The sequence below is a fragment of the Tachyglossus aculeatus genome, chromosome 11 (genome assembly GCF_015852505.1).
Source record: "Tachyglossus aculeatus isolate mTacAcu1 chromosome 11, mTacAcu1.pri, whole genome shotgun sequence".
Classification (NCBI taxonomy): domain Eukaryota; kingdom Metazoa; phylum Chordata; class Mammalia; order Monotremata; family Tachyglossidae; genus Tachyglossus; species Tachyglossus aculeatus.
In genome coordinates, this window is record NC_052076.1 from 5,405,351 (window position 1) to 5,422,195 (window position 16,845).

The following is a 16,845-nucleotide window of genomic DNA, read 5'->3' on the forward strand; positions in this document are numbered from 1 at the left end:
TAGAGAGACAATCCCTGCCCACAGCGAGCTCCTTACCAGTGCTCTGCACACAGTAAGCACTCAATCAATAAGCACTCAATTAGAGAAGCAGTGCGGCTCAGTGGAAAGAGCACGGGCTTTGGAGTCAGAGGTCATGGGTTCTAATCCTGACTCCGCCGCTTGCCAGCTGTGTGACTTTGGGCAAGTCATTTAACCTCTCTGGGCCTCAGTGACCTCATCTGTAAAATGGGGATCAAAACCATGAGCCCCCCTGTGGGACAACCTGATCACCTTGTAACCTCCCCAGCGCTTAGAACAGTACTTTGCACATAGTAAGCGTTTAACAAATGCCATCATTATTATCCAGCGCTTAGAACAGTGCGTTGCACATAGTAAGTGCTTAATAAATGCCATCATTAATTAAATTAAATTAAATTACTGTAGGCAGAGCACTGAGCAATTGGGAAAGCACAATACAGTATTGAAGAGAGACAATCCCGGCCCACCGCGAGCTCCTTACCAGTGTTCTGCACACAGTTAGCACGCAGTCAAAACCATTAGAGAAGCAGCGTGCCTCAGTGGAAAGAGCCCAGGCTTTGGAGTCACAGGTCATGGGTTCAAATCCCTGCTCCACCGCTTGTCAGCTGTGTGACTCTGGGCAAGTCATTTAACCTCTCTGGGCCTCAGTGACCTCATCTGTAAAATGGGGATTAAAACCGTGAGCCCCCCGTGGGACAACCTGATTACCTTGTAACCTCCCCAGCGCTTAGAACAGTGCTTTGCACTTAGTAAGCACTTAAAAAATACCATCATTATTATCCAGTGCTTAGGACAGTGCTTTGCACATAGTAAGCGCTTAACAAATACCATCATTATTATCCAGCGCTTAGAACAGTGCTTTGCACATAGTAAGCGCTTAACAAACACCATCATTATTATCCAGCGCTTAGAACAGTGCTTTGCACATAGTAAGCGCTTAACAAATACCATCATTATTATCCAGCGCTTAGAACAGTGCTTTGCACATAGTAAGCGCTTAACAAATACCATCATTATTATCCAGCGCTTAGAACAGTGCTTTGCACATAGTAAGCGCTTAACAAACACCATCATTATTATCCAGCGCTTAGAACAGTGCTTTGCACATAGTAAGCGCTTAACAAATACCATCATTATTATCCAGCGCTTAGAACAGTGCTTTGCACATAGTAAGCGCTTAACAAATACCATCATTATTATCCAGCGCTTAGAACAGTGCTTTGCACATAGTAAGCGCTTAACAAACACCATCATTATTATCCAGCGCTTAGAACAGTGCTTTGCACATAGTAAGCGCTTAATAAATGCCATCATTAAATTAAATTACTGTGGGCAGAGCACTAAGCGATTGGGAAAGCACAATACAGTACTGAAGAGAGACAGTCCCGGCCCACAGCGAGCTCCTTACCAGTGTTCTCCACACAGTTAGCACTCAATCAATACTATTAGAAAAGCAGTGTGGCTCAGTGGAAAGAGCCCGGGCTTTGGAGTCAGAAGTCCGGGGTTCAAATCCCGGCTCTGCCAATTGTCAGCTGGGTGACTTTGGGCAAGTCACTTCACTTCTCTGGGCCTCAGTTCCCTCATCTGTCAAATGGGGATGAAGACTATGAGCCCCCCGTGGGACAACCTGATCACCTTGCAACCTCCCCAGAGCTTAGAACAGTGCTTTGCACATAGTAAGTGCATAATAAATGCCATCATTATTATTATTATTGCTGACGATGATGATGATGACGAAGCAGCATGACTCAATGGAAAGAGCACAGGCTTTGGAGTCAGAGGCCATGGGTTCAAATCCAGCTCTGCCAACAGTCAGCTGTGTGGCTTTGGGCAAGTCACTTCACTTCTCTAGCCCTCGGTTCCCTCATCTGTCAAATGGGGATGAAGACTGTGAGCCCCCACCATGGGACAACCCGATCACCTTGTAACCTCTGCAGCGCTTAGAACAGTGCTTTGCACATAGTAAGCGCTTAATAAATGCCATCGTTATTATTATTATTGCTGCTGCTGATGATGATAATGTTGATGAAGCAGCGTGGCTCAATGAAAAGAGCATGGGCTTTGGAGTCAGAGGTCGTGGGTTCAAATCCCCACTCCGCCAACAGTCAGCTGTGTGACTTTGGGCAAGCCACGTCACTTCTCTGGCCCTCGGTTCCCTCATCTGTAAAATGGGGATGAAGACTGTGAGCACCCCGTGGGACAACCCGATCACCCTGTAACCTCCCCAGAGTTTAGAACAGTGCTTTGCACATAGTAAGCGCTTAATAAATGCCGTCATTATTATTATTATTGCAACTGATGATGAGGTGTGGGAAGTAGGGGCAGTGAGAGGGGAGGGAGGAGCCCACGGGGGGCCAAGGTGGGGGACCGGGTGAGGTTGCTGAGGGAGGGAAGGGCCGAAGTTGGGAAGAGATGGGTGGGCCTCTACTAGGAGGGGGAGGCCCGGTGGGGCAGCCCTGAGAAATGCTCTTTTAGAGCAGTCCCCCTTTTCTCCCCCTTTTAGACTGTGAGCCCACTGTTGGGTAGGGACTGTCTCTGTATGTTGCCAATTTGTACTTCCCAAGCGCTTAGTACAGTGCTCTGCACACAGTAAGCGCTCAATAAATACAATTTATGATGATGATGATGATGCTCTTCCCATGCTGCCCCGGGGTGGGGGTGTCTCTCCCAGAACCCTCCGCGGGGCCGGGCCGGGACCAGGCTGGGGGAGGGGGCTTTAACCCGTTCCCGGCCGCGCCCTTGCTCCCTGGTGGAAAGGCAGTTTGGGGGCCCCTCTCCCGGCCTGCCGCAGGGGCGGAGGGGCCCAGGCCGTCCCCCCCCCCCCACGCCCCCCCCCCATCCCCGCTAAGGGGAGGGGGCCGGGGACCCACCCTGGGGGCCGGAGGTTAACCCGTTCACGGCCGCCCACCGTTAGGGGGTGGGGGGTGGGGGTCGCCGGCCAGACCTGGAGGGCGGTTCCCAGCCCCGGCCCACGTGCTGCTCCCAAGCCTGGGCCCCGACCCCTGACCCCTGACCCTTGACCCCGGTCGGACCCCCGACGGGGTCTGCTGGGCGGGCCTTGGCCCAGGCCTGGGGCCTAAGTGGGGCCTACGTTGGCTACAGCCCGGTGGGGCCCACGGGACCCCCGGAGGGACCCCCCAAATACACACACACACACACAACCCTCCCCCAGGACCGGCCTGTCCAACCCAAGGGGCTTCGAGGATAGGCCTCAGGGCCCAGTCCCCAAACCTCCAGGCCTCGGACCCCTGGGGGTGCCCAGGGGTGGGCCCAGGGTTAAGCCCATCTAACCCAAGGGGCTTCAAGGATAGGCCTCAGGACTGAGCCCCCAAACCTCCAGGGGTGGGTCCAGAGTTAAGCCCATCCAACCCAAGGGGCTTCAAGGGTAGGCCTCAGGGCTGAGCCCCCAAACCTCCAGGCCTCGGACCCCTGGGGTTGCCCACGGGTGGGCCCAGGGTTAAGCCCGTCCAACCCAAGGGGCTTTGAGGATAGGCCTCAGGGCTGAGCCCCCAAACCTCCAGGCCTCGGACCCCTGGGGTTGCCCAGGGGTGGGCCCAGGGTTAAGCCCGTCCAACCCAAGGGGCTTCAAGGATAGGCCTCAGGGCTGAGCCCCCAAACCTCCAGGCCTCGGACCCTTGGGGTTGCCCAGGGGTGGGCCCAGGGTTAAGCCCGTCCAACCCAAGGGGCTTCAAGGATAGGCCTCAGGGCCAAACCCCCAAACCTCCAGGCCTCGGACCCCTGGGGGTGCCCAGGGGTGGGCCCAGGGTTAAGCCCGTCCAACCCAAGGGGCTTCAAGGATAGGCCTCAGGGCCAAACCCCCAAACCTCCAGGCCTCGGACCCCTGGGGGTGCCCAGGGGTGGGCCCAGGGTTAAGCCCGTCCAACCCAAGGGGCTTCAAAGATAGGCCTCAGGGCCGAGCCCCCAAACCTCCAGGCCTCGGACCCCTGGGGGTGCCCAGGAGGCACCCAGGGGTCCCCCCAGGGTCAGACGGGCAGGGGGTGCCCGCCCGGCTGGGTGTTAGGCGGGCAGCGAACACGGAGCCCTGAGCCGGGAGGAGATCCAGCCCCAAGGACCCCGACCTCCCCGCCCGGACCCTCCCAGATGGGAGGGGCCCTGAGGAAGATAGGTGAGGCCCAACCCCTATCTAGGGCTGGGGAAACTGAGGCACAAGTGTCCAGGGGCTCTTGGAAGGGGAAAACCTGGTGCCCCCCACAAACACAAGCCACCCCCCACCTCCCAGCCCAGGCCAGGAAGAGCCCCCAATTTCAGGAGTTCATCCAGGGACCCCTCAATCCCTACCCCCAGGGAAGCACGGTGGTCTAGTGGTTAGAGCACTGGCTTGGGAGTCAGAAGGACCTGGGCTCTCGCCCGGCTCCGACGCTTATCTGCTGAGTGACCTGGGGCAAGTCGCTTCAATTTTCTGGGCCTCCGGTTCCTCATCTGAAATTTGGGGATTAAGACTGTGAACCCCGGGTGGGGCAGGGATTGTGTCCAACCTGGCTAGCTTGTATCTACCCCAGGGAATAATAATAATAATAATAATAATAATAATGGCACGTATTAAGTGCTTACCATGCGTAAAGCACTGTTCTCAAAGTGATCAGGTTGTCCCACGGCGGGCTCACAGTCTTCATCCCCATTTTACAGATGAGGGAACTGAGGCACAGAGAAATTAAGTGGCAGAGCCACCTAGCACAGTGCCTGACACATAGCGCTTAACAAATACCTTAAATAAAAAATCAGGAAAATAATAAATTCACCCCCCTGCCCAGCCCCGTGACCTTCGCTGGCCGGGTCTGAGGTTCAGGGCCCGGACCAGTCCAGCTGTGCTCCATCTCCGCGAGCTGCAGACTTCCTGCCGGCCCCCTGCTCTGCCAACTGCTGGGATGAGACCATGAGTCTCCCCTCCCTCAAGGAACTTGCCCCCCTCTCCCATTTCCCCAACCCTTCGGCCCTGGGCACCACTGTGGGGAGAATCAATCAACTCTATTGAGCGCTTACTGTGTGCAGAGCACTATACTAAGCGCTTGAGAGAGGACAATGAAACCTAAGGGTGAGGGAGCAAACTGGCCCCTGGCCCCTGGTCCAGGACACCCCCGCCCATCAACACCTCTGGCAGCTGCCCACGGACCCGATGGTGTCAGCTCCGGGTGGTCTGGGGGAGGGAAGGAGGGAGGGATGTAACCCTCCGCCCGGCTCCTCAACCCAGGCCCCCCGAACCCCAACTACCAGAAGCGGTGTGGCTCAGTGGAAAGAGCCCGGGCTTTGGAGTCGGAGGTCATGGGTTCAAATCCCGGCTCTGCCAATTGTCAGCTGGGTGACTTTAGGCAAGTCACTTCTCTGTGCCTCAGTTACCTCAATTGTAAAATGGAGATTGTTCATTCATTCATTCAGTCAGTCATATTTATTGAACGCTTACAGTGTGCAGAGCACTGTACTAAGCACTTGGGAAGTACAAGTTGGCATTCATTCAATTGTATTTATTGAGCGCTTACTGTGTGCCGAGCACTGCATGAAGTGCTATTAATACTGTGAGCCCCCTGTGGGACAACCTAATCACCTTGTAACCTCCTCAGAGCTTAGAATAATAATAATAATGATGGCATTTATTAAGCGCTTACTATGTGCAAAGCACTGTCCTAAGCACTGGGGAGGTTACAAGGTGATCAGGTTGTCCCACGGGGGGCTCCCGGTCTTCATCCCCATTTTACAGATGAGGTAACTGAGGCACAGAGAAGTGAGGTGACTTGCCCAAAGTCACGCAGCTGACAATTGGCGGAGCTGGGATTTGAACCCCTGACCTTTGACTCCAAAGCCCAGGCTCTTTCCACTGCTTCTCTCTAGAACAGTGCTTTGCACATAGTAAGCGCTTAATAAATGCTATATTATTATTATTATTATTATCACCACCCTGGGGGGTGGGAATGGGAGGGGCAGGCTGGGTGGATACCTAGGCTGTCAATCCTATGTACCGAGCACCTACTGTGTGCCGAGCACTGTACTAAACGCTTGGGAAGGGCAACCCAACAATCTAGCGGACGCCTTCCCTGCCTGGCCCGGCACAGAGGGGCCGGGGGAAGACGCCCTGCCACCCCCGAACGTGTCCCCGACGCCGCTGTGCTCCGTCCCTGCAGGGTGGTGGGCCTGGGGCCGGGGCCGGAGTCCGGTTGTGGCGGCGCTGGCCCCGGCGGGCCGCGTCCGGAGGAAGCGTCCGTGGTGGGCCGTGGACCGGCTGGGCGACACGAGGATCCGGTTGAAGCGCCACAGGCCGCCCCCAGCCCCCGCCGCCGCCGTTCAGCCCGAGGACCTGGATGCTTTCTATCGGCTCTTGGGTAGGAGAGGGCAGGCCGGCACCAGGCCGGGCCTGGCTCCTGCCCCCGCGCCCCCCGGGGAGGAGGCCCGGCGACGGTGAGCGGTTCTGTTTCGGGGAGGGGTGCAGCCCCTCGGGGGTCGGGCCGGGCCCCGGGCGGCCTCCGGCAGTCGGGCCGTTCCCCTCGGCAGGGGATCCCGTCGTGCAGCGGTGCCTCGACCTGGACCGCGAGTTCCGGGTGTCCGACAAGGTGCGGGGGGCAGGCCGTGGTGGGGATGGGGCTGGGAGGGGGGAGACTTCGGCTGGAGCCCCGCACCCCAGGACGGGCATCCTTGCCTCGCCAGGCCTGAGGGAGGGCAGAGGCCCGGGGGGCCGAGGGGGTCAGAGGTCAGGCGGGTGGCGGGAGGGAGTGGCGGCGCAGAACCACCCGCAGGACCCCCTGCGTGCCCCGCACTCGGAAGCCCCGAGGTCCTGAGGCCGGACGGATGGGTCCCCACCCTCCTGACCCCCGCGGTGTCCGCCGCCCGCAGTTCCTGCTGTCCATGGTGGTGGCCTACTTCAGCCGCGTTGGGCTCCCCGCCGATTCCTACACCCGGATACACTTCTTCCTGGCCCTGTGAGTACCCCCCAAGGGGCCCGGCGGGTGGCAGGGCGGGGGCCTGGGCAACCCCGCCGGACACAGGGGTCGGGAGCCCGTCCCCCCGGCCTACCTGGGAGCCTGAGACCACCGGTCCTGGTGAGCAACTCCCTGGCTCCGTAGGGAAGCAGGGTGGCCTAGTGGAAAGACCACAGGCCTGGAAATCCGAGGAACTGGGTTCTAATCCTGGCTCCGCCGTCTGCCGCGTGGCCTTGGGTAAGTCCCAACTTCTCTGTGCCGCAGTTTCCTCGCGTATAAAATACCTGTTCATCGTCCCCCTAAGACTGTGAGCCTCATATAGGATAGGGACTGATTAGCCTTTAGGACAATGCTCGGCACATAGGAAACGCCTAACAAGTATCACTATCATCGTCGTCTGATTCATTCATTCAGTCGTATTTATTGAGCGCTTACTGTGTGCGGAGCCCTGTACTAAGCGCTTGGGAAGTCCAAGTTGGCAACATATAGAGACGGTCCCTACCCAACAATGGGCTCACAGTCTAGAGTGGGGAGACAGACAACAAAACAAAGCATGTGGACAGGTGTCAAGTCATCAGAATAAATAGAAGTGAAGCTAGATGCACATCATTAACAAAATAAATAGAATAGTAAATATGTACAAGTAGCATCGTATAATAATAATAATAATAAGAGCATTTATTAAGCGCTTACTATGTGCCAAGCACTGTTCTAAGCGCTGTGGAGGTTACAAGGTGATCAGGTTGTCCCACGGGGGGCTCACAGTCTTCATCCCCATTTTACAGTTGAGGTAACTGAGGCACAGAGAAGAGGTCACACGGCTGAGAATTGGTGGAGTCAGGATTTGAACCCATGACCCCTGACTCCAAAGCCCGGGCTCTTTCCACTGAGCCACGCTGCTTAATAATAATAATAATCACGGCATTTGTTAAGCGCTTACTATGTGCAAAGCACCGTTCTAAGCGCTGGGGGGGATACAATGTGATCAAATTGTCCCACGTAGGGCTCACAGTCTTAATCCCCATTTTTACAGATGGGGTAACTGAGGCTCAGAGAAGTTAAGTGACTTGCCCAAGGTTGCTCCTCTAAGCAGCATGGCTCAGTGGAAAGAGCCCGGGCTTTGGAGTCAGAGGTCATGGGTTCGAATCCCGCCTCCGCCACATGTCTGCTGTGTGACCTTGGGCAAGTCACTTAATTTCTCTGAGCCTCAGTTACCTCATCTGTAAAACGGGGATTAAGACTGTGAACCCCACATGGGACAACCTGATCACTTTGCATCCCCCCCAGCGCTTAGAACGGTGCTTTGCACATAGTAAGCGCTTAACAAATGCCAACATTATTATTATTATTAAGTGCTTACTATGTGCAAAGCACTGACGGTGAAGACGATGAAGAGGAACACGGTCGGCTCCCAGGAAAACTGATCCCTTCCCCTCCCCGGCCCCCACCCACCAGGAGGAAGGAGGGCCCCGAGCCCCCTGCGGCCGGGTGGGCTGACGGGGGTCCGTGTGCCCCGGGGGGGGGAGGGCAGCTTCATCGCCTGCGACATGGAGGAGGACGACCTGGAGTCCAAATGGGAGATACTCCGCGTGCTCTTCGGCAGAGCGGCCGCCCAGGACCTCGACCGGGACTTCCTGCGGCTGAGGTGCGAGTTCCTGGCGGCCATGGACTGGAGGGCCTGGGTCTTCCCGGAGGAGTGCCGGCAGGTCAGGCCGGGGGGCTCGGAGGGGGCCGGGTGTGTGCGTGGGAGCGCTCCCCTCGTCCCAGCAGAAAGGCCAATCCCTCTGTGAACCCCCCCAACTTCCCCAGGTAGGTGGGTGGTTGGGGGTAACATCCACAGCAGCCATCCCTTGTTGTCTCACAACATCCCTGGGACCCGGGGACGGGCCAACGGGCATCATTCGACTGGGACCCCACTGTTGGGTAGGGGCCGTCTCTACATGTTGCCAACTTGGACTTCCCAAGCGCTTAGTACAGTGCTCCGCTCAATAAATATGATTGAGTACCCATTTTCCAGAGAAGGAGACAAGCCCAGAGAGGTCACCCGACTTGCCCCCGGGGTCACGCAGCAAGTCAGGGACAGTCCCCAACACCGCTCCCCTCCCATTTTTTTTTTTTTAATGGTACTTGTTAAATGTTTATGCCTAGCACTGTCCTAAGCACTGGGAAAAATTCAAAACAATCTGGTTGAAGAGTCCCTGTCCCATTTTGTTTTGTTAGTATGTTTGGTTTTTTTCTCTGTCTCCCCCTTTTAGACTGTGAGCCCACTGTTGGGTAGGGAAGCAGCGTGGCTCGGTGGAAAGAGCCCGGGCTTTGAAGTCAGAGGTCGTGGGTTCAAATCCCGGCTCCGCCGACTGTCAGCTGTGTGACTTTGGGCAAGTCACTTCACTTCTCTGGGCCTCAGTTCCCTCATCTGGAAAATGGGGATGAAGACTGTGAGCCCACCGTGGGACAACCTGATCACCTTGTAACCCCCCAGTGCTTAGAACAGTGCTTTGCACATAGTAAGCGCTTAATAAATGCTATCATTATTATTATTATTATTATAGGGACTGTCTCTATATGTTGCCAACTTGGACTTCCCAAGCGCTTAGTCCAGTGCTCTGCACACAGTAAGCGCTCAATAAATACGTTTGATTGATTGATTGATTGACTCAGTCTAAGGAGGGATTTAATTAATCCCCATTTTCCAGACAAGCCCAGAGAGGTCACCTGACTTGCCCCAGGGTCACACAGCAAGTCAGGGACAGTCCCCGGCACCACTCCCCTCTCACTTTTTTTTTTTTTTAAATGGTACTTGTCAAATGTGAGCCCACTGTTGGGTGGGGACCGTCTCTATGTGTTGCCAATTTGTACTTCCCAAGCGCTTAGTACAGTGCTCTGCACACAGTAAGCGCTCAATAAATACGATTGATTGATTGATGCCTAGCACTGTCCTAAGCACTGGGATAGATACAAAACAATCTGGTTGCCAACTTGTACTTCCCAAGCGCTTAGTACAGTGCTCTGCACAGAGTAAGTGCTCAATAAATACGATTGATTGACTGATTGATGCCTAGCACTGTCCTAAGCACTGGGATAGATACAAAACAATCTGGTTGCCAACTTGTACTTCCCAAGCGCTTAGTACAGTGCTCTGCACACAGTAAGCGCTCAATAAATACGATTGATTATTGATTGATGCCTAGCACTGTCTTAAGCACTGGGATAGATACAAAACAATCTGGTTGAAGAGTCCCTGTCCCACCTGGGACTCTTAGTCCAAGGAGGGATTTAATCCCCATTTTACAGATAAGGTAACCGAGGCCCAGGGAAGTGACTCGCCCGTGATCACACCGCAGACAAGTGGCAGAGCCGGAATTAGAACCCGGGTCCTGTTTCCCCGGCCCGCATTTGTTCCACTAGGTCAGACAGCTTCCCTGCTCTGCTGGGGGACCCTGATGGATTCATCCCTGAGGTTGGGAGCGGCAGGGTCGATTATCTTCCCAGACGTTCCCAGCCCCAAGCAGCATGGCCTAGTGGCTAGAGCCCGGGCCTAGGAGTCAGAAGGACCTGGGTTCTAATCCCGACTCCGCCACTTGTCCGCTGGGCGACTTTGGACAAGTCACTTCACTTCTCTGTGTCTCAGGGAAGCAGCGTGGCTCAGTAGGAAAGAGCCCGGGCTTGGGAGACAGAGGTCATGGCTTCAAATCCCAACCCCGCCACTTGTCAGCTGGGTGACCCCGGGCGAGTCACTTCACTTCTCGGTGCTTCGGTTCCCTCACCTGGAAAATGGGGATAAAGACTGTGAGCCCCACGTGGGACAACCTGATCACCTTGTAACCTCCCCAGGGCTTAGAACAGTGCTTTGCACATAGTAAGCGCTTAAAAAATACCATCATCATCAGTTCCCTCATCTATAAAATGGGGATTAAAACTGTGAGCCCCATTTGGGACAGCGACTGTGTCCAACCCAATTTATTGTATCCTCCCCAGCGCCTAAGAGCCTGGCACGTAATAAGTGCTTAACAAATACCACAATTATTATTCATTCATATTCACATTATTAGCATCTCTTGGGCTGCCGGGCCTGATCCCGCAGTCACTGAGGCCCCGGGGACCCCTCTGACCCCCCCATATTCTCATTCTTCTGGTTCCAGATCCAGGCCCAGGATCCCTCTCACTGGGCTTGGGCCCGAGACCGGACCCTCCTCCAGGAAGCCCGTGGGATTGGTGAGAGGAAGCGAGTCAGAAGGAAAGGATCCAAACATCGAGGAGCCCAGGTGAGATGCCCAGCAGGCCGGTGCCCCCCACCCCTACCCCGTGGGCTTCAACAGGAGAGGGCACACGGTGGGGCTGGGATGTCGGGAGCGTATCCCGGACCCTCGGGGTGGGAAGCCTGAAAGCCGAAGGAACCGTTTGCAGGGAAAGGGCAACCAGAGGGGCAGCCAGGAGAGGCTGGCATCCCAGGGTGCCCAGGAGAAGTTGGCATCCCAGGGTGCGGGACAACCAGGAGAGGCTCGTGTCCCAGGGCATGGGGCCACCCCGTGACGGTCAGCCTGCCCCCAGAGATGAGGAGCGGCCCAGGGGAGAGGCCTCGGCGAGTCAGGGGTGAGATTGGGGTTGTAAATGGAGTTGGGGCAGCGGGTGAAGGAAGCGGAGGTGGGGCTCTGCTCTGGCCCGGGCACTGCCCATGGTGGCCAGCCCACTGGACAGGGGCCTGCTGGTTGCTGCGGGGTTGGGCTAAAAGCCACCATTGGCGGTTTTCTCCCCGGGCACTCTGTGTGGGACGCTGGGCATCTACTGGATGCAGGGCACTGGCCCAGGCATGCGAGGAGACACAGGGGTGAGGTCAAAGATGCAAATCCCCGCAGGATTCACACTCTGAAGTTAAAGAAGGGGACAGAGGACCTAAGAGGGGGTTGAGAGAGCTGGCAGATAGAAATAATAGAGCCAGGAGGGAACGAGTCGAGAACAAACAAAATCCCCACAGGTTGAGGCGGTTGATGGGGGTGCCCAGAGGAGGTGCCGGTTTGGGGGGAAGACCCGGGTCATGGTTTGGTAAAGACGGGGGGGGGGTCCGGGTTGGGAGGAAGGGAGGACTGTGAGCCCACTGTTGGGTAGGGACTGTCTCTATATGTTGCCAATTTGTACTTCCCAAGCGCTTAGGACAGTGCTCTGCACATAGTAAGCGCTCAATAAATATGATTGATGGTGGGGGGGGGGGGGGGGAGCCACAAGTGTGGGAAAAGGGATGGTTGGGGATTTTCTGGGGAGCGGTGAGAGGGTGGGTTCCCCTGAGCCGGTTCCCCTATGCCTCCTTCCTTGGCCAGAGTAGCACTTTGGACCATGCCAGCCCAGGCAACCATGGGCGGGGGGGAACAGAGAAGGAGGGAAGAAGTGTGGCTTAGTGGATGGAGCCCGGGCCTGGAAGTGGGAGGACCTTTGTTCTAATCCCAGCCTCGCCACTTGTCTGCTCCGTGACCTCGGGCAAGTCACTTCACTTCTCCCTCATCTGAAAATGGGGATTAAGACCGTGAGCCCCAGGTGGGACAGGGACTGTGTCCAACCAACCTGATGATCTCGTATCTATCCTGGCGTTTAGAACAGCGCCTGGTACATAGTAAGGCTTAACAAATACCACAATTATTATTATTATTAGAGCCAGCGGGGAAGGACGGGTCCCATGGGGTCCGTCCGGGGCTGAGGGCCGAGTCCTTGGACTCAGCTCGGGGGCCCCCCAGCTTCTGGGACCGCGGGCTGACGCAGTGGGGCTGGTCCTGGCGAGAGGGCCCAGCTGCATTGTGGCTTCCCCTTCGCCTGCAGCCTCCAACCCGCGTAGCCACACCCAGGCCCCAGACCGGACCGCGGGCCGCCCGGGAGAAGACTGGCTGGGACCCTCCTCCCTCTCCCCGGGGCCACAGGGCTCCCTGGGAGCCAGGCCGGGTCATCCCGAGCCCTCCCCAAGCCAGGAGGCTGCGGCACCCACCACTGCGGACCTCAAGTCACCTGTCCCCGAGCGCCATCCGTCAGAGCGGCGACGTCCATCACAGCGGAGGCGGCGTCCATCCCAGCAGGGCCGGCCCCTGTAGGCTCCGGCCCCGTCCATCCGCCCAGGGGAAGGAGGAAACGGGGTCACCCCCGGCTGGGCCGGGGTCCGGTCCCGAGCGGGAGGCGGCCCGGCGACACAGATGGGCATCTGGGGGAGAGGCCGGTGCGGGGTCCCCGACTCGCTTCAAGCCACGGAGACCCCCTTCTAGGAGTCGGGGGGGTCCTAGAAGAATTGTAAACTGAGCCAGGGGCCCTCTGGGGCAGGGATCAGCCGACTGGGGTTCGGGCAGGGAGCAGCGGTGGGACACCCGATGTGACCCATCGTCCCTCGTGAGTCGATCCCAGGGCCAAAGGCCGAACCCAATCTCTCCTGTCCGTCGGCGACGCTGGCCGCCCTTCCCCAGTTTTCACTTCAAGCATCGTCCGGTAGATCCAAGAGGACCCCACTGGTGGGGAAATTAATCCACGAGTCCGTGTGTGGATGCATAAGCCAATCCATGTCTCTCTCCCTCCTTATTCTGAAGCCACCCTGACCCAATCAGGACAGGCACCCTGAAAACAAAACCAAAAGACACCCTTCCCACATCCTGGAGATTCCCTCCTAGAATGAATCCCACCTCTTCCAACTGTCCCGGATCATTTCCCAACGCCCTACCGCCCACTTCTCTCCGCACTCGGTTCGATCCTCAGCCTTTATTTATAGACGGGATGGCTCATTCACGTATCTATTCCGATTACCCCATTGGTAAATATTTGTAAGTCACCTATTTTACCGAGAGCTCACTGTGGGGGTTTTATTTTTCCAAATTCCACCATATAGGAAGGAGTCCTAGGATCACACGCCATTCCAGCTAGGGCAGTTTGTGTAGCTGGGTACGGGCCAGACGGAGTAGCGGTGAGCTTCAGCCGCTCTGGGGCCTGGCGTGGGGTGCCATCGGTAAACATTAAAGAGCGAAATGTATCTGTGGGTATTGACTGAGCACCCCCCCTTCCTCCGCCACCCCCCGCCTAACTTCCTTGGTTGCTCCTCAGACAAGCAGCGTTGCTCGGTGGAAAGAGCCCGGGCTTTAGAGTCAGAGGCCATGGGTTCAAATCCCGGCTCCGCCAATTGTCAGCTGGGTGACTCTGGGCAAGTCACTTCTCTGGGCCTCAGTTCCCTCATCTGGAAAACGGGGGTGAAGACCGTGAGCCCCCCGTGGGACAACCTGATCACCTTGTAACCTCCCCAGTGCTTAGAAAGCACTTAATAATTATAATAATTAATAATAATCATTAATAATTATCATTATTATTGTATTATTTTTATTACAATTATTATTATTATTATTATTATTATATGCCCCGCTCTTCCGAGCCTGGCCCAGCCACCCTCCTTAGACAGAGCTCAAAATGGGAAGCAGCCTGGGACAAGTCGATAGAGCCCAGGCCTGGGAATCAGGACTTGGGTTCTAAACCCAGCTCTGCCACTTGTCTGCTGTGTGACCTTGGGCGAGTCACTTCACTTCCCTGAGCCTCAGTTAACCTCATCTGTAAAATGGGGACTAAGGCTGCAAGCCCCGGGTGGGCCAGGGACTGTGTCTGATTACCCCAGCAGTTAGCACAGTGCCTGGCTCATAATAATAATAATAATGTTGGTATTTGCTAAGCGCTTACTATGTGCAAAGCACTGTTCTAAGCACTGGGGTAGATACAAGTTGATCAGGTTGTCCCACGTGAGGCTCACAGTCTTAATCCCCATTCAGGCCCAGAGAAGTTAAGTGACTTGCCCAAAGCCGGGGTTTGAACCCATGACCTCCGACTCCAAAGCCCGGGCTCTTTCCACTGAGCCACGCTGCTTCTCTGCTTCTCATACTATGTGCTTAACAAACTCCATTTAAAAAAAAAGACAAATGAGCCCCCAAGCCTCCTCCAAGTGCTCCCTGGGCACGGGGTGGGAGGTCCCTGGCACTCTGCATGGCAAGGTGGGAGGCGGGGCGGTGGGCACAGGGTGGGCCTGCCACCTCCTGCCTGGGGTGGGTTCCATCTCCCGGTGCCACGGAGGTGGGTGGGGGACAGACCGTGCCCGCAGAGCCCCTGGATGGGCACAGGGAGCCAGCAGCCCGTGCCAGCAGGATTGGCCCGCCTGGGCCTCCGGGGGCGAGGCGGCAGGGAAGTGGCCAGCGTCGCCTTCCTGTTGCTGGCCGCCGGCTGGCACAACGGCGCCCGGGCCCGCCTGCCGCTCTGCAACCTCGGCCTCGACTGCGGCGGGGCAGCTCGGAGCACCGACGCGGGGTGCCACCCTGGAGCCCGCACGGTCAGCCCGCGAGGCCCTCCCTCCCACCCTAAGCGGGCAGCAACCCCGGGGCCGGCGTTCACCGGGGCTCGGAAACGACGTGTGCAAGCAAGAGCGGTCACCTCCCGGCGGAAGCGGTTCGGCATTCGACGCCTGCCAGCTGGCAGTGCCCCTTCTCCCCCCTCCTCCTCCTCCCATTCAGTGCCCGGCTGTTCCTGCAGCCCGGAACGCTCCCGTGGCCATTTTAAACCTGGCTTTAGCTTGGGCCAGAGCAGCCAAACCTACTGACGCACGTAGCCTCCATCGGTTGGCTTTCTGGGAGGGCGGGAGGCACACGGTTGAGCCCCGTGCCGCTCCCTGAAAGGTGACCGATAAGTACCACTGATAAAAAGCGACAAACTAAGTATGACTGACGGGTTGCCTAATCAGGGCTCTGGGCATTCATTCATTCATTCAATCGGATTTATTGAGCGCTTACTGTGTGTAGAGCACTATACTAAGCGCTTGGGGCCTACTGTGTGCTCTGCACACAGTAAGCTTTCAATAAATACGATTGAATGAATGAATGAATGAATGAAGTCCAAGTTGGCTCAGTGGAAAGAGCCCGGGCTTTGGAGTCCGAAATCATGGGTTCGAATCCCGGCTCCGCCGCACGTCTGCTGTGTGACCTTGGGCAAGTCATTTAACTTCTCTGGGCCTCAGTTACCTCATCTGCAAAATGGGGATTAAGACTGTGAGCCCCCATGTGGGACAACTTAATCACCTTGTATCCCCCCCCCCCCAGCGCCTAGAACAGTGCTCTACACATAGTAAGTGCTTAACAAATGCCATCATTATTATTATTATTATTACTGTGTGCTCTGCACACAGTAAGCGCCCAGTAAATACAACAGAATGAATGAATGAAGTCCAAGTTGGCAACATATAGAGTAGCGCTTGGGACCTCCCAAGCACTTAGTCCAGTGCTCTGCACACAGTAAGCGCTCAATAAATACGATTGAGTGAAGAATGAATGAATGAAGTCCAAGTGGGCAACGTATAGAGACGGTCCCTACCCAACAGTGGGCTCACAGTCTAGACGGGCAGACACCACAGCACCTCGGTGGCACTACGACAGGACCACCCTACCCCAGGCCCAGCCGTAACACTGGGCATGGGGGGCTTCAGCCCCGCTCCCCCTTTTAATTGTACAGATGAAGCCCACACTTGCACACTGGGGTGCACACTCCAACACCCTGCCCTTCTCCCTTTCCCAAAGGACCACCTACGTCCCCCACCGGTCCACAAAAACTCCGCCGCCGATGCCAGCAGCTCCGCTCGCTCCCTCCCTTCCACCCGCCTGGACTCGGGTCCGCTGCCGGGGAGGTTAAGGGGCGGACTGGGTAAAATGCCAAGCAGGTGATCTGAGAAACAACCATCCCCATGGGCCTCGAGAGCACGCGGGCACCATAACGGGGTCTTGCCTCCCCCCCACAAGGCAAAGAGGGATTTTTGCACATTTTCTACAGGGTCCTGGGAAGCAGCGTGGCTCAGTGGAAAGACCGTGGGCTTGGGAGTCAGAGGTCAGGGGTTCGAATCCCAGCTCCGCCCCTTAGCTGT

General features: G+C 56.6%; 1 protein-coding gene across 5 annotated transcripts; it reads left to right on the forward strand.

The window, feature by feature from the left end:
- Positions 1-3,799: 3,799 nt before the first annotated feature.
- On the forward strand, positions 3,800-13,921 carry PRB4 (proline rich protein BstNI subfamily 4). Of its 5 annotated transcripts, none has more exons than XM_038754497.1 (7): positions 3,800-4,144; positions 6,153-6,426; positions 6,520-6,578; positions 6,859-6,944; positions 8,476-8,589; positions 11,084-11,206; positions 12,750-13,921. In XM_038754497.1, exons 1-7 carry the CDS (start codon positions 4,120-4,122, stop codon positions 13,215-13,217), a joined length of 1,149 nt encoding a protein of 382 aa, XP_038610425.1. In that variant the 5' UTR covers positions 3,800-4,119; the 3' UTR covers positions 13,218-13,921. The 5 variants fall into 5 exon arrangements, with proteins under 5 accessions (XP_038610425.1, XP_038610427.1, XP_038610426.1 ...); XM_038754499.1 differs by having other exon boundaries at positions 8,548-8,589; XM_038754498.1 differs by having other exon boundaries at positions 6,153-6,350; positions 8,476-8,650.
- The last annotated feature ends 2,924 nt before the right edge of the window (positions 13,922-16,845 follow it).

Bases quoted from the DNA above. Each gene is read 5' to 3' on its own strand.
- PRB4 (XM_038754497.1), top strand. From the start codon at position 4,120: ATGGGAGGGGCCCTGAGGAAGATAG. The intron at 4,145-6,152 runs GTGAGGCCCAAC...CCGTCCCTGCAG, and splicing joins AGGGGCCCTGAGGAAGATAG to GGTGGTGGGCCTGGGGCCGG. The intron at 11,207-12,749 runs GTGAGATGCCCA...CTTCGCCTGCAG, and splicing joins CCAAACATCGAGGAGCCCAG to CCTCCAACCCGCGTAGCCAC.